At 24.3% G+C, this 26,285-nt stretch overlaps 3 protein-coding genes and 1 long non-coding RNA gene across 4 annotated transcripts; 3 read left to right on the forward strand and 1 right to left on the reverse strand.

The window, feature by feature from the left end:
* Nucleotides 1-119: 119 nt before the first annotated feature.
* LOC135121234 (phospholipase A-2-activating protein-like) lies at nucleotides 120-7,327 on the reverse strand. Its single transcript, XM_064045546.1, has 16 exons — nucleotides 7,243-7,327; nucleotides 6,963-7,087; nucleotides 6,449-6,556; nucleotides 6,181-6,300; nucleotides 5,600-5,706; nucleotides 5,097-5,250; nucleotides 4,403-4,548; nucleotides 3,838-3,961; nucleotides 3,308-3,475; nucleotides 2,118-2,247; nucleotides 1,946-2,062; nucleotides 1,622-1,840; nucleotides 1,299-1,431; nucleotides 977-1,030; nucleotides 803-924; nucleotides 120-203 (listed from the first exon to the last, which is right to left on the reverse strand). The coding sequence occupies exons 2-7, from the start codon at nucleotides 7,048-7,050 to the stop codon at nucleotides 4,487-4,489; spliced, it is 639 nt and encodes a 212-aa protein (XP_063901616.1). The 5' UTR covers nucleotides 7,051-7,087; nucleotides 7,243-7,327; the 3' UTR covers nucleotides 120-203; nucleotides 803-924; nucleotides 977-1,030; nucleotides 1,299-1,431; nucleotides 1,622-1,840; nucleotides 1,946-2,062; nucleotides 2,118-2,247; nucleotides 3,308-3,475; nucleotides 3,838-3,961; nucleotides 4,403-4,486.
* A 2,768-nt stretch (nucleotides 7,328-10,095) lies between these two features.
* LOC135121231 (importin subunit beta-1-like) lies at nucleotides 10,096-10,828 on the forward strand. Its single transcript, XM_064045543.1, has 4 exons — nucleotides 10,096-10,198; nucleotides 10,250-10,308; nucleotides 10,370-10,552; nucleotides 10,610-10,828. The coding sequence occupies exons 1-4, from the start codon at nucleotides 10,147-10,149 to the stop codon at nucleotides 10,826-10,828; spliced, it is 513 nt and encodes a 170-aa protein (XP_063901613.1). The 5' UTR covers nucleotides 10,096-10,146.
* A 52-nt stretch (nucleotides 10,829-10,880) lies between these two features.
* On the forward strand, nucleotides 10,881-15,040 carry LOC135121216 (uncharacterized). Its single transcript, XR_010278893.1, has 3 exons — nucleotides 10,881-10,952; nucleotides 11,103-11,173; nucleotides 14,963-15,040. It is a non-coding gene; the product is annotated as an uncharacterized LOC135121216 (long non-coding RNA).
* Nucleotides 15,041-15,083: 43 nt separating this feature from the next.
* On the forward strand, nucleotides 15,084-23,533 carry LOC135121225 (importin subunit beta-1-like). Its single transcript, XM_064045535.1, has 12 exons — nucleotides 15,084-15,112; nucleotides 15,232-15,444; nucleotides 17,970-18,174; nucleotides 18,651-18,761; nucleotides 18,811-18,998; nucleotides 19,051-19,208; nucleotides 19,272-19,528; nucleotides 19,591-19,833; nucleotides 19,894-19,985; nucleotides 20,047-20,270; nucleotides 21,231-21,413; nucleotides 23,452-23,533. Exons 2-11 carry the CDS (start codon nucleotides 15,247-15,249, stop codon nucleotides 21,391-21,393), a joined length of 1,839 nt encoding a protein of 612 aa, XP_063901605.1. The 5' UTR covers nucleotides 15,084-15,112; nucleotides 15,232-15,246; the 3' UTR covers nucleotides 21,394-21,413; nucleotides 23,452-23,533.
* The last annotated feature ends 2,752 nt before the right edge of the window (nucleotides 23,534-26,285 follow it).

Consider the following 26,285-nt stretch of genomic DNA (forward strand, 5'->3'; position numbering starts at 1 on the left):
TTGCATTATTATATTTTATTATTGAAATTACTTAACATTGTAAAATTTTTAACCATAATGATGATAATAAATAACAATAATAATGAAAAATTTAAAATAACTAAAAAACTAGCCTAGCAAAATTTGAAAGCACATTGGCGGAAGTTGCGGAGAAGTAGTGTTCCATTCTTTCATTAATATGGTATAGTTTAGCAAAACGGTGCCTTAAAAAAGATCATCAAGAGTTTTCTCGCAAGAAATATAATGAAAGTCATATAAGAAGTTTATAACATTAATATTTTGATAGGAAAAAATTTTGTAAAAATACGCAAATTATCTGCTTTTCGTAATAAATAAATCGTTAAGCTGTAAATAGATATTTTTGGCAAAAAAAATAATGAACATGTGTCTCCATATTTTTTTTAAAGATACTCTATATTTTTTTAAAACCAATAAGAGCAGGCGTTGAAGTAAAACTGAGGTATAAATATAAAACAAATTTTGTAGAGATTAGAAATAGTCTCACGTGGTGGATAACCTCATGCATACGAGCGACTCATTAAAAAAACGCTCTTACTTGACGACCAATGAATAATAAAACATTTAATAAAATATGATTCAAGAAAAAAAAAGTAAGAATCGTTTGCGATATTCATAAACATATACGTGTCATTAGAGTTATTGTAAACGAAATATATAAAATAATGGCCCTTTTTATTGAAAAGACTTCTATTTAGAAAAAAATGCATTAAATTTTGAGAAAAAAAATTAAGCTGTTTCTCTACTGGCACGCGAAAGTAAAGGGGAAAAAAATAATGAATACTTAAGGAAAGCAAAGTGGCGTCATCCTTTGAATGAATGAGCGAAAGGAGCTGCAAAAACTTTAATGAGTTTTCAGCGCAAATCTTTCGCAGTTCTTCATGCTTGAAGCAGTTTGCAAGAAAGCTAGTAAATGCATTATTTTTAATGATGAAGGAAATAATAATAAAAATCCTACCGAAGAGCTAAAACCAGACAGCGTTCGTCCGACTCGGAAAGTACCGGTAAACTACTATTAATAAAATATTTATAATAAAAAAGATCCCCGATCATAATTATTACTGTAAATGTAGTGAACTTAATTATAATTAATTATAATTCCGTTGTGATGCTAAAATTTTGAAATTATAGCAAGTCTAACCCAACACACAAAAATTCAGGAATTTAAACGGAAAATAATTTGATTTTTAACTTAATCAAGAGAAAAAAAAGGCAATATTTAAAACGCACTCCCCTCACAGAGCACGTGCCATGCGATATATTGGAATAATAAGAAATACTCAATGATATGCGGAAGCAAGTCTGTTGTTGCGAGGGTTCTACTGCCCTCAGCTGACAACGCCGTGCAGCGAAGCAAGTCAATAACTGGAAAACGATATTTGCAAGGCCACTTCATTAGCGTGGATAGCACGTCTAACATAAAAAATTGAGAAATAATAATAAAATTTAGGTGAGAAGTTGATAATGTATCATGATAATGATTATAATAAAAAATAATTATAAATATAAAATAAAGTTAATACTATGAATAACATTAAAAAATAATAATTATAATTATAACAAGATAAATTGGCGGGAAAAAGGAAAATGTAGTCTATAAAACCATATTGAACCACTTGACGACTGGTAAGGTCCTCGCAGCAAGTGTCTAAACTTGCCAATTGATGCTTCGAAAGTTTTAACATGTCGCTTACAAGAGTATTAAATTCAGCAATTTTTTTAATGATAGCGGGAAGCTGAGCTTTTTGAAAGTAAAGATAATCTTTCAAAAAAAATAGTGAATGAAATGGGGTTTCCTCATGAAACGAGACGCCTGATTGGTCTTTATAAAGTAAATTATAAGAAATAAGTTTTCATGTTATTATTGTGATTAATAATAATAACAACCGCCGTATAACTTTTAATGAAAATATTTTTTAGACGTAACTTTTTAATGAATTGGAATAACCGCTGTTTTTTTTAATAAAGTTCACAATTTGCTCAGTGTAAGCTAAACTCAAGTTGTGCTCAGCAACAAACTTTTTTGCCGAATCCCATGGATCGTCTACAGAAAAAAAAATAATGAAAATAAATCACAAATTTTTGGAAAAGACAACTACCTGACAAATTATACGGCAGTTTACACAGCGGCATGCCTTTCCCAACATCAATGTCAAATACAAAGTCGTATTCTCTGCCTTGAAAACTTTGTTTAGGGACCCCGACAACTTCCCCAACATATTGCCACGTCTTTGTACAAGAAAAAAATATAAAAATTGGGCAGTAACATATATAAAAAGTTCTATTTTTATGTACTTCATTGAATCCTTTACTATATAATTTGGAGGAAAAAACGCCCCAACATTTAAAGTTAATTATTAGTATATACAAAATTTTTTTTCCCTAGATTATTTAATTACAACTAACTAACGTTCTCATTAAAAATAATGATTCGTTACAAAATAATTACAATGAAAGTTGGCTAGGAAGTATTAAAAAAAATGAGTTTTAAAATAACTATTATATTATGAAGTAATAAACTTTTCTACAACCTCATCAACAAATTTTCTAACGCGTGTGAAAACTTTTTATGAAAATTTAATAAACTATAATAACTAATTACTAATTATATATAATGTTACACCATATAACGGTCTTCTATTGGTCAATGCAAAATTAGAGTAAAAAGAGGCCCCGCCAAAAAAACCGCCATAATTTTAAAAAATTTATCAAACTTTCTTTTATTAGTCTTTTAAAGTGGAGCAGCAGACATGCAAAGATTTTATAAGTCTTAAAATACTTTATAAAAGTAAAAATAGTGCAAAACTTCCGCCAATCATAGTCAAGGGTATACTAATATTTTTGATCAAATTATTGGTTCACAGATTTATAAAGCCTTATTGGTCGACTTATATAATCAAACATTTCATTAAAATCGCCAGAAGTATATTTTTAATGAAACTGAAATTATAACATTTTTATTAACAATTTAATTATGCATAACCATTAACCGATCAATTAAAAATTTTATATACGATAATTGCAGGCATTCATTAAATTTTATGAGACTTTTTAATAGACAGTAAAGCTACTTTAACACTGTTTGCAGTTGTAAATTTAATAAATCTTACAATTTCGTAGCCGATTTAAGTTTGAGAGTGTACCATTGGTACAAATTATAAAACAGCTAATAAAATAAGTTATACAACTCTGACCAATAATATTATTTAGAACTCGTGCTAAACCCAATGAAATACTTAATATAAAACTATTTTTCATTATAAATTGATAAACAATTCCAAAAAAGCACCGAATGAGAAGAAAACCACGTGTACAATTCAATCTTTCCGGTTGGTCGGCGAATCAATTTTTGTTGTCCATCGCAAATGCCATTGGTGTTTAGTTCTTCAGGAGCTGAAAGATGCTCTTTTTTTAAGGAAGAGTCAATAAGCCTTTCGTCAACAGTCAATTTTGAAACCTTAAAATTATTACTTTAGAAATTATGAAATACTTAATATACGAATAAAAGAAATTTTATTTACATTTTCATATAAATAAAAGAAAATATAAATATAAATAAAAAGAAGCTTAATATGAAAATAATACGTTTAATATTACTAACTGAAAAAAAAATAACGTTTAATACAAAACATAGAAAAATAAATATAAATATATAATATACAAATAAAAGAAAATAAGAATATAAAAATGACATTTAGTAATCTTTAAATAAAAATAAAGAAACATAACAATACGAATAAAAAAAACCTAAAAAATAATAAATTAAATATTATTTATAAAAAAATTAAAATGGAAAAATTATTATTATCAATATAAAACCTCCTCTTCAAATTTTTCTAAGAGTTCTGGAGATGCATAACGCGAAGGAACTGCACTAAAAATGCGGACAATTCCATCACTACAACCAACCACAATGTCTCCTGTTCTCAATGCTGTAAAATTTCTTATATAAATATATAAAAATACTAAGAAACTAAAGTTTAATAGTAGCAAACTCTAAAGCAAATATAATAATGAAAGTATAAACTAAATTATGTTAAAAACGTTATAAGAAATTTTTTTTTAAAGTTCATGTGTATTCGTAGCTTGGCGATTATAATAAAGTTCATTTATTGGTGCCCTATACTTGCACACGTGCCCATAATATAAATCGTAATTGCCTTGGCATCCCTTTGGTTAATTTAAGGTATTCGAAGCAATAATATGAAAGGAGCGTACAATTTGGCTCTGCCTCAATTTGTAACACAAAAGAACAGAAAACATTTATTCACTAAAAAACAAACACTACTTATTTTCATTAAAAAATTATTTTGTATATTTAATTTAATGTTCATTATAATTTTTGTTCTTTAAATGAATTATTATTACTATGACGTAAACTTACTGATGCTGAGCTTCATTTTCTTCGAAGTTTATACACACAACACTCCACATGGACTCTACAGGAACAGTAATAGTTTGCACGCACTCAAAATTCCGAAAATTTCAAAGTTTTATCCTCTCCGCACGTGACAAAACCGCTGCCGGCGTCTGTAAAGTTAAAGAAAGATTTAAACTAATCGCATTAAATAAAGATATGAAATGACTCGCATTACGCAATTAAAAAAAAACTTTGATAAAGTACACCAGTCAGAAGCAAATAATCTAATCAATTGTTAACGCTAAAATTTTGAGAATTATAATATTAATAAGTATAGTGATATAACAATAATTATAAATTAAATAATAATAAAGAATTCTAGTGATACTAATGAGTCTGGATATTTTTTATTTTAAGAGTTAATCACTAAAAAAAATTGAATTGTTATGAATATTTTTTACAATCTAATGCTAAAAATAATTTAATGCAACAACTTCGCCAATCATAAGAAGAATAACTCAAAAAAAAAGAGCCTGATATTTTTATTAATAGTTGTAATCATCAATAAAAGCTCGAATATAAAATAATAACTTAAAACTACACAATAATAATAATGATTATTATAAAAAAATTTGTATAACTTTAATAAAGCTAAGTTTTTCATTTATAATGAATACAAATATAATAATGAATAATAATAATAATAAAGTTTTCTTACTTAAACGGCAAATACTGTATATATAATTATTATGGCCTCTCAGAACTTTCAAGCACTCATAAGTCTGAGTAGACCAGATCATTATAGAGGCATCATTGCTGCAGGAAGCTACGTGTCTTGTAGAAGTCGCCGGTAAAAACACGAGGCCGCGGACCTAAAAGTTGTAATGATAATTTAGTACAGAAAATAATTAATATAAAAAATAACTTTTTTTACGTATAAAGTAAATGTAAAAGCTCTAGTAACAAATTATTTTACGTAAAATACTTTAAAATAATAAGAAAAAATAAAACGGTGTCTAAACTTTTGATAATTTAAAAAATTTTGTAAAAAATATGAACTCTTTAGTGCCTTAAAAAATTGTTAATAACAAATAAAACAACAGTAGAAAGAACATAAAAAAAACTTTTTAAATTATATAATTTTAAAAAGAAAAACTTATAAGTATAATAACCATAGAAAAATTTTGTAACTGGTATATATAAAAAAGGACGTAAAGTTACCGCATCGGTGTGCCCCTCCAAAGTTGCTACTAACTTCTGCGAATTACGTGTCAAAGCCCAAACTTTTATAGTTTTATCTGCAGAACCGCTCCAAAGGCAGGTAGAATCTGGAAAAAGATATACAGTGACAAAGTTTTTTTATATATTACTATATTTGTTTTAATTTTACTAAACTTTTTTTCTGTTAAAATTGCACGTTTATGTGAAACAATAAAAAATATTAAACTTCATTTAAACATATTTTTTTATATATTTGCTTAATAATTAATGTTTTACAACTATTAACTTTAATAAATATTCCCTACGAATTTATTATTTACTATTTTTCTTCGCTAAAATAAACCTCTATAAATTATATAGAGTGGCATAAAAGAAACTACAATTATTGCTTCTAATTAACAAATTGGAAGGTTATAAGTGTATTTTTAAATTATAGGGTTTCAAATATATAATAAGTAGCCAGATTAAAAGTAATTAGTATAATGATATTTCCTTGTACTGAATTGTTCATTTTATGCGTTACGTGCAACCAATTTATGTTTGTGCAACAAGAAAATAATCGGATGCAAAGAAACATTTACCTACAAAACAACAACACCACACTGCTGCAGTATGCGAGGACAGAGTGGCCCTGCACAAACCGTTTTCCCAGACTTTTATAGTGGTATCCCAACTGGCCGTTGCAATGAAAAGTTTCTTTGCTATCAGTCAATAAAAAATTATAAATCAGTTAATTATCCAATTAAATTAGATATAATTTTTTTAAAAATAAAGACTAATTCAAAAAGAAATAGTTTGCGTTATAGGCAGTCCGATGTAATATATTTTTATGTTTTTTTTTACTAATACCATAATTCCCACAAGCAATGCAGCAAATAGCGTCAGTATGACCGCAGAGCGTATAGAGGGGCTCCACTTTGCCAAGCTCGAATACATATACTACTTTATCATTACTTCCTGCTCGAAAAAGATTAAAAGTAATAGTTAAATAATTTAAAGTAAATGAAAATTTTTATTTTTAATTAATAAACAAAAAACTATTTAATTCTTACGTTAATACCACTTTATTATTAATAAAAAGGTTCTAATTGTCATATAATCAATAATAAATACACTTTATCCGGTATTTTTTTAAATTTTTAAGCAAAGTTTATTAAATAAAAGTTTTACCCAGATGTATAATTATTGCCCACATTTGAAACAATAAGTTAAAAATTGATAACTAACACATTTAATTTTAAAAATATTTGAAATATAGGAACTAATTTATAATAATAATAATAATAATAAAGAGGGTGCTAAAAGAGAATTTATAATAAAATTTTAATTGTATAATAATAAACAGTTGTTGACTACTAAGTACCTGAGATAATTAGCCCTTTCTGGTAAGTATCATTAGGAGGACAGAAATAACAAGTAGAAACGTAGTGTTGATGAGCATTGTAAGTCATAAAACGTTTGTAATAAGGAAATTCCCTTGAGCCTTCCCTTAAAGTGTCAATAGTAAAAATATTTTTAAGTTAAATTCTAAGTGGTGCTTAAAAAAATAGTTGGTGATTTAAGGTATACATAACGTTAATCTCTTTGCTTGAAGCAAGTCTTACAAAACTAAGTTTGTTTATAATCAAGAGAGTTTTTAGAACCATTGAACGAGAGTTGAGTCTCTCGAAGCAGTAAAGATGGTTCCTTGAGGCGTGCAAGCTACAGCCCGTACTGGTTTTTCATGAGCAACCCAAAATGAACTCAACTTGTAAGTCATTGAAAAACGTCAGCTGTGCGGCTATCAGCACACTTCACTTTTGTCGTAAGTTCCGAGGCTTTAGAATAGAGCGATGATTGGTTATTGTTTGAAGTTTTTGTATGTTTGTATATAAAAATAACTACAAGAGCTTAATTAGATTTTTTGTTTTATACCTCACAAGGAGCGGCGGCCATTAGGTAAGAAGAAATATAAAGGTTTTCTCGCGTTAAGTCATCTTTAAACCAATTTACTTAATATTTCTCTTCCGCTGGACAATAGTAATATGTTTTTTTAAATGAAACATTAGTTCTTAAAAGTAAGCAAAAAAAATATATAGGTTATTTTAAAGTAAATTCCAGTACCTTTACATCATACAACAACAATCTTGTGTTTTCTTGTTTATCTCATTTGTATATATAAAAATTACAGTTAGAGTAGTAGGCAAAGTGAGCTAACCCCCATCCCGGCGGGGTTCATCGTGGTCGCAAGCTAGCCTCGTGCTCGTGGTCAAGTTATAGTTGTGCTTTTCAGTGGTTATTAAAATAGGTAACCAGAAGATTCGAGAATATTGAAGGTATATAGAACCTGCATGACTAAAGGGGTACAATGAAGTGACCCGTTTTGAGTTTATAAAAGCTCGTGTAATGCAGGTAAGTTTTTCTAGGAGTGTTTAAGTAAAACGGGCAAGCAAATTAAACAAGTTATTTGTTAACTTCGTTATTCTTTTACTAACGCCTTAGTCTTTGCAACGCAAAGGGGCTTTTAAAAAATATCCTAAGGCTTTAAAAATTAAAAAATTAAGAATTTTTTATTAATTAAGGTACATCCGAAATGATGATAAAAACAAATTTAACTTAAATAAACAATCATTCTCGTTATTTTCTTCCTCTTAGTTTCCTAGCTGGCATGTGTCTTCTACTTTTTAATTACACTGGGTCAAATACAGAAATGTAAGCTGCAATTTTATTTTTTGAAGTTATTGAGTGTTCTATTTTCCTTTACTAGGAAAACTAAGAAGCTAACAAAACCGAAGCGAACATAAAAAACGAGTAGGGTTTGCTAATTTTAATAGTGTTGCTCACCTGATATATACAAATGAGCACGACAACACCTACTATACACTCTAACTCCCACATATGTACAAGCATACACACAAAATGCTTGTTGAATCTTCGCAGAATTAATCGAGGGTTTTTGTTACAAAATATCTGACATTTTAGTATCTTTTGTGAGTGTACACTTTGACAACAACCGCTGTACTCTTTCGGAAGAATAATACCGCTCTTCTAGTTATTAAGAACCCCTCTAATCCTGTAAATTTCCTTTAAAAAGCTCAGAGTTTAGGCTAGAAATCAGTCGACCCAATGCTTGCCAGTGTTAATAGACCTGTCATGCCTAGAGGGATTTTCCACCACGCCTAGAAAGAGGGTACTAAAACCTTATTAATTCTTGGTGTTTTTTTTTTTATTTACTTATACTTGTTATAGAAGTTTTTACAGTTTTATTACGTAATAAACACAATGGAAGCTTTTAGGAGACAATTTAATTTTTCCAGATTTAATTAGTTCATAACATTAAGAGCGCAACTCCAATATTTGATTATCAAGGTAATAATTGTTTTCTAAGGGCTTTTAAAAATCGATATAATTAAGGAACATAAGTTTAGCATTTTAACAAAAGGAAATAAAGCATCAAATTTCCCAATATAAAAAATTGGAAATAAAAACGTTACCTAATGTGGCACTTCCAAATACATGGCAAGCACATAACTCTCATGTGCTTATTACTAACTATAGTAAAATATGAAATTGTAAAACATAAAATTGCATACAATTAATATTTTTTGGGTTGTGGGAAGTACCATAAACTATCTTTTTAAATTGGTAAACTTTCATTAATAACTTTTTTTAAATTTAAAATATAAATTTGAACTGGTTTTTACTTATATGCTTTTTATGTAAATAATTAAGTATAGCTGAATGCAGTTTGGATTCTTTTCATAGTTTGGAATGGACATCAAAAACGAGCTCCTATGAAAAGCTTAAAAAAAAGGAGAAAAGGCATATTATATATAACAGTTCTTTGTATACATCCAAAATGTTTATAATGTATAATATTTTATTTCAATACTAATAAACCAGTTGAAAGTTTATAACAAAGGCTGATAGCTATAAATACTTTTTTAACAAATTCATCTTTGTTTTTGCAGTGTTCACTTACTAAATCGTATCTGTCTTTTCCATTTCATGTATGTAGTCGTAAAGTTAACTTAACCTGCTGCAGTTACGTCTAGTATGAATGTTATTATGAGTATATCAACTTATTTTCAGATCATCTTGACGCGACTTATCACCTTAACAGAGATTTTAATTAAAAGAAGAAAGCTTTTTACGCATTAAATTTTCATTGGAAGAGGAGTATTTTAATGTTTAAAGATGGGCTAATCTGATAAATTATTATACCTATTGTGTTAAAAAAAATTTCAAGGTCTGCGCTCGAACTTAAAGTAAAAAAACTTTTTAAAGCTGTCTAAAAAAGAATAATCATAATATATAAACTTTAACTTCAGTTTATTATGAGATTACTTTACCGCAACCAGCTACAAAGAAAAAAGGTCACAGCTGCAAAAGAAACCTTCCAAAGTTGGTGAGTGGTGTAATATATATATAAACCCGCTCACTGCACAAGTTGAGTTACAAACCTCGTGGCGTGGGGCGCTCGGTGAAAGGCCCCTTTTTGGCTTTTTTTATTATTATACGAGAGAACTTTTTTTTAAATTACTCCATTGTACTTACGTTGTATATCGATGGCCATGGCAACGACATTATCACAAATTCTGGAAGCAACTATTTCTCCAGGTTGAAAAAAAAAATCTTAGATTAAAAAAATTTAATTTAACACAACTTTAGATCAAAATATTAGCGGGAAAGCATTACAATATCTTCAGGATGCCTTAAAAAGCGACTTGGTTTTCTCTTTTATATTTTCTCTTTATTTCTATTTTATTTTATTTTTCTTTTTTTTTATAGCCTGGTTTTCTCAATGTCTTAACCATTGAAATTGCTAATGAAAGTAATACACCGACGGTAAGAATGGCCGCGAGTTTATTTGTTAAAAATCAATTGGCAATGCGAGACGAAGCCTCCCGTAAGGAATTACACAACCGCTGGCTTCAAGTTAATGCTCAAAGTAGAAAACAGATTAAGAACAATGTTATTAAAATATCTGAAAAAACTTTTTTAATTAAATATTAACAAAAATTGTTTTAGCTTCTTAAAACTTTAGCCACTCCACACACCATCGTTGGACGTTCTGTAGCTCAAGCCGTATCTTCTATTGCTCAAGCTGAGCTTCCTAATAATCAGTGGCCTGAACTTATCCAATTATTATTATACAATGCTACTCATAGCAATAATAACTTCTACTTGCAGCAAGCTACTATTGAAGCTTTGGGTTTTATTTGTGAAGAGATAGTAATTTTTTACTAATTTTTTCTTGGTAAATCTTTTTTTTTAAGAGTTGTTTTTCAGGATCCCAATGTTTTAAAAATTTATGCTAATCAAATTCTTACTGCTCTGGTTAACGGAGTAGTGCAAAATAATGCTCCTTCTGGTTAACTTTTTATAATTTTTAGAAATTCAATTTTTTATTATTTATAATAATAATGCTGGATAATTTTTATATTAAACATAGATTAATTTGTTTTATAAATAATATTTAATATTTAATACTCTTAAAAATCTTAATTTTATATATATTCAGATGTTCGCATTGCAGCTATTAAAGCGCTTACAAATTCATTGACTTTTATTGAACAGAATTTTATGAATGAGGTTTTTTTTATTTTAATATTATTTTTCTTTATTTAAAATATTTTTTAATAATATTTATTTCTAATTTATATTTTACTTTTAATTTACTGAATGTAAATTATACAATTTGTTATTAAATTTTTAGTAAAATAAATTTTACTTTTGTCTTCATTGCCTTCATCTAATTTTTGTAAAACTTTTTGTATGAAATAGTAATGGCCTACTTCTATAATTCATATTTATTAAAAATTTATCGGACGTATAATTAATTTTTAAGTGGGAATTTATGAATAGTATAATTTAGTTATTTTAAAATTTATATCACTTTTGAATTTTTGTTATAATTTAATTTTTTGTTAATTTTAAATTTGAGGATATAATTTTTTGTGAATTAATTTAAATTGTTTCCAATTGTTTAAATTAAAGGTTTGAATTTGGATTAAATTCGAAACTTGTTTTTTATTTAAGTGCATAAAGTCAGTTTACTGAGGAGAATTTATATAGTGATTCTTTCTAAAATTTTAAAATTTTTTAGTATTTGTACGAATTTATTTATACTTTTAACTTATAAATTTTGATGATTTTTTTTAAGTTATTTAAAACGTATAATTTTTTTTAAATTAATAAGTTTGATCTTTTGAAATTTTTTTTATAGCGTTGTTAATAAATTATATATTGAATTGAAATTTAGTTTTTTTTTTACTTATTTTTACTTAAAACCAATTTTATTTTTTATTATAAATTTATAAACGAATCAAAGGTTTTATTATTTTTAATCTTTTTCGCATTTTTAAATTTTTGATTACATATGAACTTAATTATACTTCTTACTTATAATCTCTGTTGCTTTTTTTATTTTGTTAATATTTGTATAAATTTGAGTAAAATATCAATTATAATTTTTTAATTATTTTTGAAATTTATTCTTAGTTGTTATAAATTTATTTGAAAGAATGAAATTTAGTTTATTGTTTTTCCTCAAAACCCCTTTACTTTAGTTAAAAGTTTTTACTCTATTTAAATTTTTGATTTTTTGTACGAATTTATATTTCATTTTTTAATTTTTTACTTACAAATTTAAAATTTTTCAAATTTAACTAAATCTATATACTTTTTTAAAAAACCAATAATTCCGTTTTTGAAATTTTTTTATGTTATAAATTTATATAAAAGAATGAAATTTAATTTTTTATTGTGTTCGGTTAAAACCATTTTTTACTTTTTATTACAAATCTTTTGAATAAAAATATTTTTAATTCTGTTTTTGAGAATTTTAATACAGCATTGTAAAATAATTATAAAAAAAATTAAAAAAATTTCCTATAAACGGATAGAAGGCTTTATTAAATTGATGATTTCGATTATTTTCTGCTAAAATTTTTTAATCGGTATTTATTTTCTTACCTTTTTTTTTTAAATTTAATTATTTGTAGGAATTTTTTTATATTACTTTTATAAATTCTACTAGATTTTAATTTTTATAATTGTTTAAAAGATTTGTGTTCTAAAACTTTTTAATTATTTTTCAATAATATTATATAATAAATGAATCATGAATATTTTTTGTTTGGCGGTGTTGTGTTTTTTTATTATTGAGTTTTTCTATTTTTTTTTTTAATTTTAAAAACTGCGAAAGTCATATTTTATAACCTTCTTAAAATATTTTTATTATATTAATATACTATTATATATATTTTTTAAAAATAAATAAAGTAAATATAAATTTTATAATTAATAGTAACAAACTTAAAAATACTTATATTATAATATTTTCTATTACTATTTTATTTATACTTATTACAATTAATAAAGTAAATATAAATATATGTACAATAACAACAATAAATTTTAATAGTAAAATAAAAAAGTAATTTAAGAAATTAAAATTATAATTTTTATTTATGATTTCTATTTTTTGTGTTACTTTTAAATAAAGTTTATATGAAAATTTTTAAATGTAAATAATAAGCATAATAAATAAAATATTTAAATTTAAGAATTTAAAAAATTATAATTACGTCTTTATAAAGAAATTTTATTTTTTTAATAGTAATATAAATAAAAAAATTAGTTAATATATAAATTTAATAATATAAAAATTATATTACTTTTATTTATTGATAATAACAATTCTAGAAATTTTATTATTTTTTTTATTAAATAAATTAAGTAACTATAAATAAATTTATAATAATAATAATAAATACTAAATATAATAACATTGAAAAAAAATAAGTTTAAAAATTTTTATTTTTTTAGTAAAATATTTTTATTTATAATAAGGAAATATACTTTTAGAATAATAATTATTTTTTTTAATTTTTTCAAAGTATTTTATAATTATTTTTGTATTTAACGTTAAATAATTAAAATTTATAAGTATATTTAAATAATAATAATAAACATCATAAATAATGAAAATATAATATCTTTTTATATTTATGGTAAAAGATTACTTTTATAATCTCCAGTAAATAAAGGAACTATAAATATTATTAAAGTAATAACGAAATAGTGGTAACAATATTAACTTTTATTTTTTAAGACATTTTTTTCTATATAAAGAAAGTAAATATCAAATATATTAATAATAATCCTCTATATGATAAATTAATAAAAAAATATATTAAAAGTTATATTTTTATTTATTTATTTTTTTATAATAAATAGATTTATTTATTACTATTTATTATTATTATAATATAATAATGCAAAGTTAATGGATTGTACTTAATAAATATTTAACTTTTAATAATAAATAATATTTATAGAATTATTGGTTTTCTTAAATAATAGAAATAAATAAAACTTTTTTTTAAAACTTCTTGTTAGGAATAACTCCTTTTTGTTTAAGTATAATACATATAATTATTTTTAGTATTGTTATGCTTTAATGTACATTTTTTATTTTAAGTTATTTATTAATAGTTTTTGTTTTATTATTAATTTCATTATAAATGGGAAATCACATGTATTTTTTCTTAGTTTTTTACTGTTCTTAGTATAAATATGATATTTTTTATGTATTTTATTTTTATTTTTATTATTCCTTTATTTTATTACATGCATATTAATAGTTTCGATAATAGTATATATTGTTAGATTATTATTTTTAATATTATTAAGGTTTTATATATATTATTTATCTTTTTTTTATTATTTTATTCTTACTTTGTGTTCTATTATTATATTTAATATTATTATGACCTCATATATATTTTTATATTTATTGTTATTTTTTTTTCAGGCTGAAATTTTTATTTATAATTCTCTCTTATTTTATTTATTATCTTCTATATTATAAATATATCATTAATAATATAACATAATAATCATTAGTAATAAATATTAAAAATTTAGTTACGTTAAGTTTATTTATTTGGAAAATATACCTTTATTTATTTATATATTTTTGCTTTATTAATTTTTATTGAACTTTATTTTATTTTTTAGTGAACATTATTTTTCATTTATTTTTTTCTATAATATCTCTTTTTGTTATTGTTTATTATTATTAATAATAATGAATAGTAAAGCATAACATTTACTTGAAATATTTTTTTTAAAACTCAATAAATATTTTATTATAAACCAGTTGTTTTATTAGACTCCACTTTACGATTTGATTGGTTATCTCTTTTCATAATTTTATATCATCATCAGAAGTAGTAATAAAGAGCCTATTACCTTAACCTAAATTTTAACTTTCTATTTTATTGGTTACGATGTTTTATAAGCATTCGGTACAGCTGTTTTTACTAATATTACCTTTTTCATTATTATGGACAACCCAATAATTTTTTCCCCCAGACTGAGCGGGATTATATAATGCAAACTGTTTGCGAGGCCACGCAAGTTAAAGATGATGATAATTTAGTGGAAGCGGCTCTTCAGTGCATTGTTGCCATCATCGACTTGTACTATCCTTATATGGAGAAGTATATAAAAAGTTTATTCGTTGTACGTTTCTATATTTATTTAATTAAAAAAAAATTTTTTTATTTTTGTGGGGTAAAAAATTTCATTAATTTTTTTTGGACTTTAGCCCCTTTTTAATTGGCTAAATTTATTTATGGAAGGTTACATTAAATTTTATGAATGCCAGTAACGAACGAATAGCGCTTCAGGCGATTGAATTTTGGTGTACTATATGCGATCAGGAGTACGACCTTCGCTTAGAGGCTGAAGAAGCCCGCCAAGACGGCACATCTCCTCAACATGTCAGTAAATTTTATGCGCTTGGCGCTCTCCCATATTTGCTTGGCGTGCTTCTTGTTCTTCTAACTTATCAAGTAAGTTTTTTTTTGTTATTTATTTGGTACTTTTTTACTAATTTTTTAATACGTAATTTATAATTTTTATTTGTGGACCTTTTTATTGCTCTATTTTCATTTTTTAAATTAAATTTTTCAATTCAATATATTTTGTGAACTTATCGTAATTCTTAATTTTTTATAACTTTTTTTGCTCGTTTTTTTATTTATATTTTTTTATACTAAATTTTTAATTCAATACATTTAGTGAACTTTTTTAATTCTTAATTTTTTTAACTTTGTTTTGTTTTTTATTTTCTTTTTTATACTATAATTTAGATTCAATATATTTTGTGAATTTTTTTTTTGCTTAATTTTTTTACAATTTTTTTTTGTTTTTTTTATTTATATCTTTTTACTTTTTATACTAAATTTCTAGCGAACTTTAATTTTCTTATTTATTTCTACTAATTTCTAATTCAATATATTTAGTGAACTTTTTAATACTCACTATACTTATAACTTTTTTGCTTGGTTTTCTATTTATTATACCCAATTTTTAGTGAACTTTCCTATAATATTTTTATACTTTATTTTTTAATTCAATTAATTTTGTGAATTTTATTTCTTATCAAATAAATTTAATTTTTTTATTTCATTTTATAATTTTTCTTCAAACTTTTATTTTATTATTATTATTATTATACTTTTCATTAATTTTTTTTATTATATACTTTTTTGTGAATCTTTTTTAGTCTTTATTGTTTTTATATATTTTATATATATTTTTTCATTTTCATTATTTATTACTAATTATATATACTAAATCTCTACACAAAATTTTTAGTGAGGTTCTTCACTTATAATATTTCTATATCTATTTTTGTCTATTATTTATATTTCTTAAATTTATAACCTCATTAATTTTAATGAGCAAAGTTTTATTTTATATTTTTTTTATTAATAATATTATATTTTTGTTTTTATAACTTTTATATAAATTTTTTCCTCTATTATTATACTTTTTCAATATTTTTAAACGAGAAAATGATATAATAAATTTTTTATTTTATAAAAATGCAGGTTTTAATATTTTTATTTGTTAGGAAAGTTATCAATTAGTAATAAAATATAAAAAGTATTATGTATAATAAACTTTTTAAAGTTTTTTTTGTTTTTGTTTTTAAGTAAGTCTTTTTGTTTATAAGAATATTGAAAAGTTTATAAAAATAAACAAAATAAATGTTTTTGTATGGAATAATAAACTTTTATAAAGTAATATTATGTTTGTGCGTTTTTACATATGAAAATACTGTATAAAAAAGTGTTGCTTATTATTATTTCTCTAATAAATAATCTATGAAGAATTAATAAATATTGTTTTAAATTAAATTTATCATTATTATTATTGAAAGTTTTTATAGTGAAGCAACACTTTTTTTATATATATATATATATATTTAAATATTATACAACTACAAGAATTATATTTAAATTTTCTCTATAATATTATAAAAGTTTTTAAATTTTTCGTAAAACTTTTTGTATATATTTTTTATATATAATAAAAGTAAATAAGAATATTAATCTTTTTATAATTTTTAGAAAATATTTTCTATGTTTAGGTGAAGAATGTTATTTAATTTCTTTATAATTAATGAAAGTTTTTTAGAAAAGGAAAAAGTTTTTTAAGGGTTTTTTTAAAGATGTGAAGGATAATAGAACCAAATAAATAAAAATATTGCCAAATTTTTATTTTAAATCCAATAAAACTTGTGAATCTTTATTTTTTTATACCCAATAAGTAACAATTTTAAGTTTAATGAATACGATTAAACTATAAACTTTTATAAAAAAATAAAATATTAAACCGGATAAGTAATATTAAAGTTTTAGCAAATAATAAGATTTAGAAAAATACAATAAAACTTAAAAACTTTTATATTATTCTTTTGAAAAAACGGAATAAATTATTTTATTGTTAATGTATAATAATAAATAATAAAAATTAATAGAAACAGTAAAACGTAAATCTTTATTATTATTAATGAAAGAAGCAAAAATAAGAGGAATATAATTTTATTTGCTTTTTTTAATAGTAATAAAAGTTTAAGAATATAGTAAAATTAAAAACTTTTTATATTACATTTGAAGTAAAAAAAGGAGTAAATAATATTATGGTTAAAGTTTCATAATAATAAAAGTTTAAAGAATACAGGACCTTAAAACTTTGGTTTTTTTAAAAAATTAAAATGTTATTAAAGTTTTTTTTATTAATAAAAAAATTTTTAATGTTATTTTTTTTATAACATTTAAAAACTTTTATATATTATTTTATTATTTAAAATTGAATTATCGAAAAGTTATAAACGGTGAAGTTTTTTAATAGAAGTTATACTTTTATATAAATGTAGTATAATTTACAATAATAAATAGTAAAAGTTTTTTTTTAGTAGTAAAACTTTTTTTGTATATGTTTAACTTTATATATATATTTATTAACTTTATTATTACTTATATATATTTCTTACCTTTTTATATTATTCATTATTAATAATTAAAAGAACGAAGATCCTAACGAGTACACTCGGGCAAAAGGGGCCGTCTGTTGCCTTTGTTTATTGGCTAAAACGGTGGAAGACGCCATTTTGGAGCCCGTTTTCCCGTTTATTAAAGAGCATATCAACAGTGATAATTGGCGGTACCGCGAGGCAGCCATCGTGGCGTTCGGCTCGATTCTTACTGGCCCCAGCCTTCAAAAGTTGCTCGGTGCTTTACTATTATTTATTATCATTATAATTAATTAAATGGATAGAATTTATAGTAAAAATAAAAATAACGAAATACAATAATATAAATTAATAAAATATAAAGAAAATGAAGAAGAGAAACTATAATTTAGTATAAATTTGGTATAATTTTAAACCAGAAGAGTAAAGTTTACTTGAAAAAAAATTATTTTTATTGTCATTATTTGAAAAAATGTATAGAAACTACAAGAAAAGGATAATAATAAATATAAAAATATAAAATAATGAATATAATAAAAAAGAATCAGGTTTATAAGAAAGAGAAATAATTCTAATTCTTTATAAAATCTGAAAAGGAATTACAGGAAAATATAATAACAAAAATTATATGAAATTAGGAAACTTTTAATAAATATTATATATTAATTATAATAAGAAGAATATTATTATTTATATTTTTATTAGTTATTATTATCATTATTTTCACTGGACCAGGCATATGCGAACAAGGTTTGCCTCTGCTTATGCAACACTTGCAAGATAAGCACGCGATGGTTAAAGATTCAGCCGCGTGGGCGGTCGGGCGAGTTTGCGAAGTGGCCGCTGGTTGGTGGACTTTCTTCTTCTTATTCTCTATTTTATTATTATTATGCAGATGTTGTGCTCAAGTCCGACTATCTTCATTTTTATATGGACAATTTTTTCAAGTCGTTGGAGCAGGAGCCCAACGTGGCTGCTCATATTTGTTGGGGCTTAAAGTCATTGGTCGCCCGTGCTTATGAAAATGCCCAATCGGATAAAGATTCTGCCGTCAAAACATATGCATTGAGTTCTTATTATAGAGTATTTATTATCATGTATTATTATTATTGTTATTATATTTACTTTTTTATAGGTATTTGTAGAAAAACTTTTAAGTATCACTGCAAGTCATGACCCTTCAGTAAAAAACTTGCGGTGCTCGGCTTACGACGCGCTGATGGCATTTTGCTCCAAAACTCCCGCTGATTGCTACGAAGTGCTGCGAATTACTACGCAAGAAATTATTAATCGGTCTTTTTAAGCCTTAATAGATTCGTTATTTTTATGGCCTTTCTTATTTTTTTTCATCAATAGGCTGAATTCTTCTCTCAATTGGCAACGAGAAGCGCACGATGTTCAGACCAAACTGCACGTGTCGCAGACCCAATCTTTGATCTGTGCAACTCTCTCGGATATCATATTGGCCCTCCACCACAGGGACGCTCTTCTACTCTCGACGAGCACTGTGGACCTCGTGGGCCTGCTTTTAACCGTGTATGACGTTTCCCGCGCCACCAACCAATCAGATGTTCAGGAAGACGCATTGCAAGCCATCACTTCCCTTATCCAGAGTATATATCTGTTATTATTACTGTTTACATAATTTTTATTGTCTTTATTCATTATTATTTAGATCTGGAAGACGATTTCGCTCCGTTTCTACCAAAACTGATTCCTTATATTTTCCAGGCTTTGGAAAACCACTCAGAAGATCCGGCCGTCTGCACCCAGTTTTGTTCCATCATAAGCGACCTTTCCAGCGTTGCTTCCGCCGCTTTTGCCCAGTTTTACCAGCCTATCATGAAGGCTCTGTTAACTATAACCGAGCAGAGTCCTCATTCTACGCTTGTCCCCGCTTTGCTGACTTGTTTTGCAGGCAGTTTCATTATTCATTATTCATTATTCATTATTCATTAGTGTTATTATTATTCTATAGATATTGCCACTGTGGCAGGAGTAGACTTTCATGCTTATGCTCCGTCCGTGTTGGGTTTTGTAGTTAGAGCAATGCATTATAAGAAAGAAATTGTAAAACATATTATAAGAATAATAGCCAATAAAAATGAAAAAAGATTTATTACTATTTTAGAGCAGCCTTGAAGAAATGGAATACACCAATAACCTTCGTGAGTCCTGCTTGGAAGCAATTGGTGCAATAATCCTAGCGCTTCGCGGAGAAAGCACAGCCGCCTGTCACGCGGCCACACGTGTTCTTGGGCCTTTTGTGGAGGCGATCGTGGCATACGTACATTCCGTGTCGCTTGACCGCTTTGGCAAAGATGTTCTTGAGCGCCACGCTGTGAGCATTATCGGGTATATTTTTAGTGGAATTAAGCAATCACTTTTGGTTATAAAAAATTTGGAGAAAAAATTTTTATAGAAAAAAAAGTTATTCAATTAGAAAACTTCATTTTGTATCGAATTTGTGATGCAAAGTTTTTATAATTAAGCGATTTGTTGAACTTATTTGGTTCTATTTTTATACTAAAAGTTGCCGTTTAAGTAAATTAGACCCTTTAGTTATTATGGCGAGTTTAGCGATTTGTGCACTTTTTTATATATTTATATGTTTGCTGCTTCTTTATTTTAATAGTAATTATTATTTTTTTGCATCTATTTTGTACGTATTTATAATTTTTATTATTTTCTCTATTATTTTTTTCTAACATTTTTTTTATTTAACTGTTTCGGCACTTTATCAAATATAAAAAATATTATTTAAATTATATAACTAATGATTAAAAGGTTTATTTTTTTTTAAAAATGTAAATAAAAAATTATTAATTAAAGAAATTTTATAACAAATACTTTCGTTTTATATGAACTTGTTTTTTTACATTTTCTTTTATTAATTATATAATTACTTTTAATTTTTAAATCTTGTTTGAACTTTTTATTTATATAATATTAATACTTCATAACTTTTCTAGTTATTATTACTTATTTACTTTTAGATTCATGTAAAACTTGTTTTCTTATTGTTTTTTTTCACAAACAAAATAATTTTTAGTACATTTCAATAATCTAAATTTTTATTTATATTTTTTTTCTTTCTCCACTTTTTTGTGTCATAATATAAACTTTTTTTTTGCTTTTTTTTAAATATTTAAACCTTTTATAATAATACCTCAGCACTTTGTTACTTATATTTTATTTACTTATAGTTAAACTAAACTTTTTTTTAATGCTTTACCTTTTTTATTATTTTTTATTTGCTTTGTTATTATAAACTTTTTTATCATTTTTTTTTAATATATATATTTTTTACATTAGAGATTTGTGTACCATATTTAAAGGCGATATGAAGCCCGTTCTTGAGCCTAATCGGCTTTGGATTCAGTCATTAATCCAGAAATGCCAGCGTTCTGAAAATGCGCAAACCAAAAAAGCGTCTTCGTTGGCGGCAAAGTCTATTCACAAATGGATTTCTATATAAGTTGGACTAAAATAATTCTGGTTTGGTTAAATTATTTTTATAAAGTTTTTTAATTGATTTTTTAATACATTTTTACTTCTAATGCGATTTTTATTATACTATTTTTACTATATTGTAGATTTATTTTTTTTCTTTAAAAATTTTAATTCGGGTGGAATTTTTTTTTAAAATTATTTCTTATAATCCTTTTTTTACCTTAAAGATAATCTCAACTTTTTTTATAATCTGATTTCAATTTTTTTTTTATTTCAATAAAAATTCTGTACTGGTAAGCCTTATTTTATATACTATCTTGATGATATGAGAATTATTTTAAAATTTTATTTCGAGCTGATTAGAATTATTTCTAAGATTTTTATTACAATCTGATTTTAATTTGTTTTGCTTTTTATAAGTGTCAATACTAGTCAGCTTTAATATTTATAAATTTTGTTATTTTTCTAAAACATATCTCAAACTGGTTAGTTTAAAGTTTTTAAATTTCTTTTTTATAATCTGATTCAATTTTTTCTACCTTTTACTGAACTGGTTAGAATTATTTTTAATTTTCTTTATAACCTGTTTAATTTTTATAAAAATTTGAGTACTAGTGAGCTTTAATTTTTTTTTTTGATACAATGCAACTTATTTTAAAGAAAAAAAAATTTAAGAATGGTTCCTATTATTTTAAAATTTCTTATTTTATAATCTGATTTAATTTCTAATTTATTTTATAATAAAGAATCCAGTACTCGTTAGAACTAATTCTTTATCATAATGCGTTTAGAGTGTTTATTGAGTGCTATTTAGAATTATTTTTAATTTTTTCCCCTAATATTTTATTAAATAAATTTTTTTATTGGGTTGAAATCATTTATTATAATTCTATTTAATTTATTTTCAGTTTTATTTAAAATTACTTTATAAAATTTCCTTATTAGAATTTGATATATTCTGATTTTTTTAAAAATAATTATAATTTGAATTCAATTTTTGTTCAGTGTTTATTAGGATTGTTATTAAGATTTTTTTTTCAACTCTATTTACTTTTTTTATTTGAAAATTTCAAACACTGGTTAGACTATTTTTTTAATATCTTTAATTATATTTCGACTTATTTTTTTCGGTTTTATTTAGTATTACATAAAATTATTATAATTTGATTTAACTTTTTTCAGTGCTATTTTGAATTATTTTTAATTATATATAAAATCTAATATTTAGTTTATTAAAAAAAATTATAAACTTGTCGGGCTTATTTTTAAATTTCTATTGTAATTCGATTTAATTTTGTAATCAGTGTAGAATTTTTTTTATGATATGTATGTTATATTCTGATTTTATTTTGGTTAAAATTATTATAAAAAATTATTATAATTATTTTTTTTTTTCACTTTTACCAAAATTTAGTACACGTTAATATAAATTTTTAAATTTTTTTTATAGGCCAGTTTACTTTTTTAATAGTTAGTTCCGGTTAGAATTTATATTTAATTTTTTTTATAAAGTGATTTAATTTTTTATATAATTTCATTTTTATATTCTTTAATTATGCAATTTTGTACCGACCGGTTCAAATTTTTATTTATTACAACCTGATTTTTTTTTTTTTTTTACAAAATTCAGTACTAGTTAGAATCTATTATAATTTTTTTATGTTACTCTGATTTACTTTTTTTTAATAATCCATTAAATTTTTTATTCAAAAAATCCAATTTTAATTAAATTTAACTTTTAACTTACAAATTAAAAAGTGGTTTGAATTTTTTTTAAATTTATATTAATCTATTTTGTATTTAACTATAAAAGAATTTTAAGACTGGTTGAAATTAAGTTTTTATAAGTTTCTTTAAAGTTATATTTATTTTTTTTTTACATTTGAAAATTTAAAAGCTTATTCAAATTATTTTTTAAATTATCAATTATAATCGGATTTTCTCTATTTAATTAGAAAACTAAAAACTGGTTTGTAATTAATTTTCAAATTATTTTTTCTGATTAGAAAATTTTAAAACTGGTTTAAATTTTTTTTTTAGTATTTATTATTATTTTATTTTTTCTAATAAAACATTTTTAAAGGTTGGAAGTTTTTGTGAGATGCGTGAATTCCTTTTCAAGAAGTTTGCTATCGCTCCTCTAACACTTTTTGAGTAGTTCCGTGAATAAATTGAGATCTTAATATTAATTGCTAATTTTAAATATTGAAATAAAGAATTTATGTTTTATTGTAATTTTTCTTAATTCCATTTATTTTTTTTTTCTCAATTATTAATTTTTAAGGAAAAGTTATAACTTTTTACTTACTATTTATAAAGTTGTTTTGCAGATTTTATAGTTTCCTACTATTTTTAAAACTTACCTTTCTGGTTAGAATAAAAGTTTTATTTTTTGTAATTAATAATAGTAAAGAATTAAATTTTATGCTTTTTATTAAAATCCAGTTGAAAGGAACATGTTATTATATAAACTTTTTATTACTATTTTGAAGGAGTTAATTAGTTTTTATAATTTAAATTAATCTTCAACCTTGTTTTTATGATTTTAATAGATTTATTTTTTATTTGCTATAAATAAAAAATTAATAGTTTTTAATTTAATAATTAACTTATTTTAAGAATTGCTTATAATTAATTTTTAATAGTTTATTGTGACTGTCTTTATTTTTATCATTTTTATTTATTTATTTTATAAAGAATATATATTTTATTTTGATATTTTGTTAAAATTTTTTTAAAAATAAATTTTTATAATCTATTTTTTATGTTTGTCTTAACCCAATATTTATTAAAAGAGAAAATAGTGATTCCTTTAGTATTTATAATAAGGTTTTCTATGTTTATAAGTTTAATTCTTTTTATTCTATTTTTTTATAAGCAACTTAAATATCACTAAAAATGTACGTAGGAAATCTATACCATCTTTAATCACAAAGCTCTTCTTTTTTAGTTTCGTAATATTTTGTGTAACAGCCCTCAAGTGGAGTTTGGGATTCAATATTTTTTTAATTTTTTTTATAAAACTGAAGTACTCTTTAGTGGCCTTTTATTCGCGGAGATCAATTATGTTCTTTAGATGTAAAATTCTTTATTTAAACAGTTGGATAAAAAGTATAAATAAATTTTATTTGTTTTTATTTTTTTCATAAATGTTTATGAATAAAAAGTAAATTGTTTAAAAAAACATAACCACCAATCTTCTTTTAGTTTATTTTAATAATTGGTCACACTAGTATATTTTAAGGCAGCGCATAACTTTTAAGTAAATTCTTTTATAAGCGTGATCTATTTAAGGGGAATCTATTTTTTTCAAGTAAAGTTGAAAATTCGTAATCCCCTGAGGTATAAGTTATTTTCTTATATAGATAAACAAATAATGAGTCTAGTAGTAAAAAGAATGTCTTAAAGAGGTATAAAGATGAACATTCAACGAAGACTCAAAAAACGAAGGACGGGGTAATAACGTTGTTCATGGGGATATCATGTTTTGAAGTTGGAATTGTTTTAGGACACCACTGCACTGAAAAGCAGAGTCCAATCTTTTTATACGATAGTAACTGAAAATTCTTAGGAAAATTAACACAAGAAACTGATTTCTCTCTCTGGCATAAAAATTCGTGTAACGAACAGTAGTAATTATGAAAATTTTTAATTTGGTTTAGTTGAAAAAAGTATTTGTCGTAACAACCTTTTCCTCTTCCAAGTCTCTTACCTTTTTCTCCAAAGCCCAGTCCGGGTACTAAAAATAAATCAATTTCATTGTAAAGTCTATAGAAGCCAAGAGGACACTTTTCATTAAGGCATCCCTGCCCCTTCAGTGCACTAAGTTCCATGTAATTAAATTCCTCGTTAAAACCTATCCCGATGCGCGATGCTTGTGTGAAAGTTGCGTTTTTACATTGAAGCAAATAGTTTTCCCAAAGTTTTTTGCTACAAACTATTTGAAAAGCAAAATTGGAAAAGTGAATTTGATCAGATGGAAGCTGTTTAAACTTCCATTGATTCTCACGTAAGTCTGCCAGTGTTTTAGTACACTTTAGCCTTACCATATTCATTTCATTCTTTATAAGATGCGGAATAAAAAATACTTTATTATTTTGAACTGCGTCGCAGATAATTAGGTCGGTAGCCACTTCGGTAGCCATATTTATATATACACCCACAGAACGGCTTTTCTGGTAGACCGAATGGTCGAACAATCTTTTAGAGATTTCTAAGGTTTCTTTTTTTTATCCTTTTCAAGAGCAGATAAACTGGCTAACTTCTGTTTTAAAGTGTGCCTAAACAAATTTTTTAAGTTTTCAATGCTTGTGACCATCCTTATGTTCCGCTATTAAAAAATAGCATAGGATAAGAAAAACTATCTCAATAAATCCTGCTGCAATAAAATTTGGTAAAAAGTTCAAGAAAGGTAAAAGTTTAGCTTGATTTTTTTGTATTACTTTTTATAGGCGTTTTTGGACGTTTCTATTAACACAGTCATAATCAAGGCGCTTCTCATATAAAAAGAAACGCTCTGCACTGCCAGACTCTGTCGACTTTCAAAGGCATGGAAATTCCTCATGCCCTCAGGTTATATATTCAAGTTACTGAAGTCTAAACTGTCGAGTGCCGAAGTTTTTTCTTAGTTGTTTAATAAACTGAGTCCCTCTCTGTTGGAAGCTTATTTATGAAGAACAAATGCTTATTTATTAGCTATAAATGAGGAGCTTTGTAAATAGCTAAAGGCTGTTAATTTGAAGTTACAGGATTACAAAAAAAGTCTCTTATTAAAAACGAGTTTAAACGATAGGATTTGATGGAAAATAATTGTATTCAATTAACTTAGCAAATCCTTCTTTGCTCTCCAAATATTAAACAAGCCTTAAAAAAAGAAGTTTTAGAGGAGAGTGAAGGAAATGCTTTTTTGAAAGAAGG

This window comes from Zophobas morio, unplaced genomic scaffold (genome assembly GCF_036711695.1).
Source record: "Zophobas morio isolate AGI-343-1 ecotype UQ-CSIRO unplaced genomic scaffold, CSIRO_AGI_Zmor_V1 ptg000532l, whole genome shotgun sequence".
Taxonomy (NCBI): domain Eukaryota; kingdom Metazoa; phylum Arthropoda; class Insecta; order Coleoptera; family Tenebrionidae; genus Zophobas; species Zophobas morio.

Excerpts from the sequence above, each read along its gene's own strand:
- LOC135121234 (XM_064045546.1), bottom strand. The coding sequence starts at position 7,050 with ATGACTTACAATGCTCATCAACACTACGTTTCTACTTGTTATTTCTGT. Across the intron at positions 6,557-6,962 it reads GAAAGGGCTAATTATCTCAG|GAAGTAATGATAAAGTAGTA; the intron begins GTACTTAGTAGT and ends TTTTTCGAGCAG. Across the intron at positions 5,707-6,180 it reads GTGGTGTTGTTGTTTTGTAG|ATTCTACCTGCCTTTGGAGC; the intron begins GTAAATGTTTCT and ends ATCTTTTTCCAG.
- LOC135121231 (XM_064045543.1), top strand. The coding sequence starts at position 10,147 with ATGGCCATGGCAACGACATTATCACAAATTCTGGAAGCAACTATTTCT. Across the intron at positions 10,199-10,249 it reads GGAAGCAACTATTTCTCCAG|ATCAAAATATTAGCGGGAAA; the intron begins GTTGAAAAAAAA and ends ACACAACTTTAG. Across the intron at positions 10,309-10,369 it reads ATGCCTTAAAAAGCGACTTG|CCTGGTTTTCTCAATGTCTT; the intron begins GTTTTCTCTTTT and ends TTTTTTTTATAG.
- LOC135121225 (XM_064045535.1), top strand. The coding sequence starts at position 15,247 with ATGAATGCCAGTAACGAACGAATAGCGCTTCAGGCGATTGAATTTTGG. Across the intron at positions 18,999-19,050 it reads CATTGAGTTCTTATTATAGA|GTATTTGTAGAAAAACTTTT; the intron begins GTATTTATTATC and ends ACTTTTTTATAG. Across the intron at positions 19,209-19,271 it reads ACGCAAGAAATTATTAATCG|GCTGAATTCTTCTCTCAATT; the intron begins GTCTTTTTAAGC and ends TTTCATCAATAG.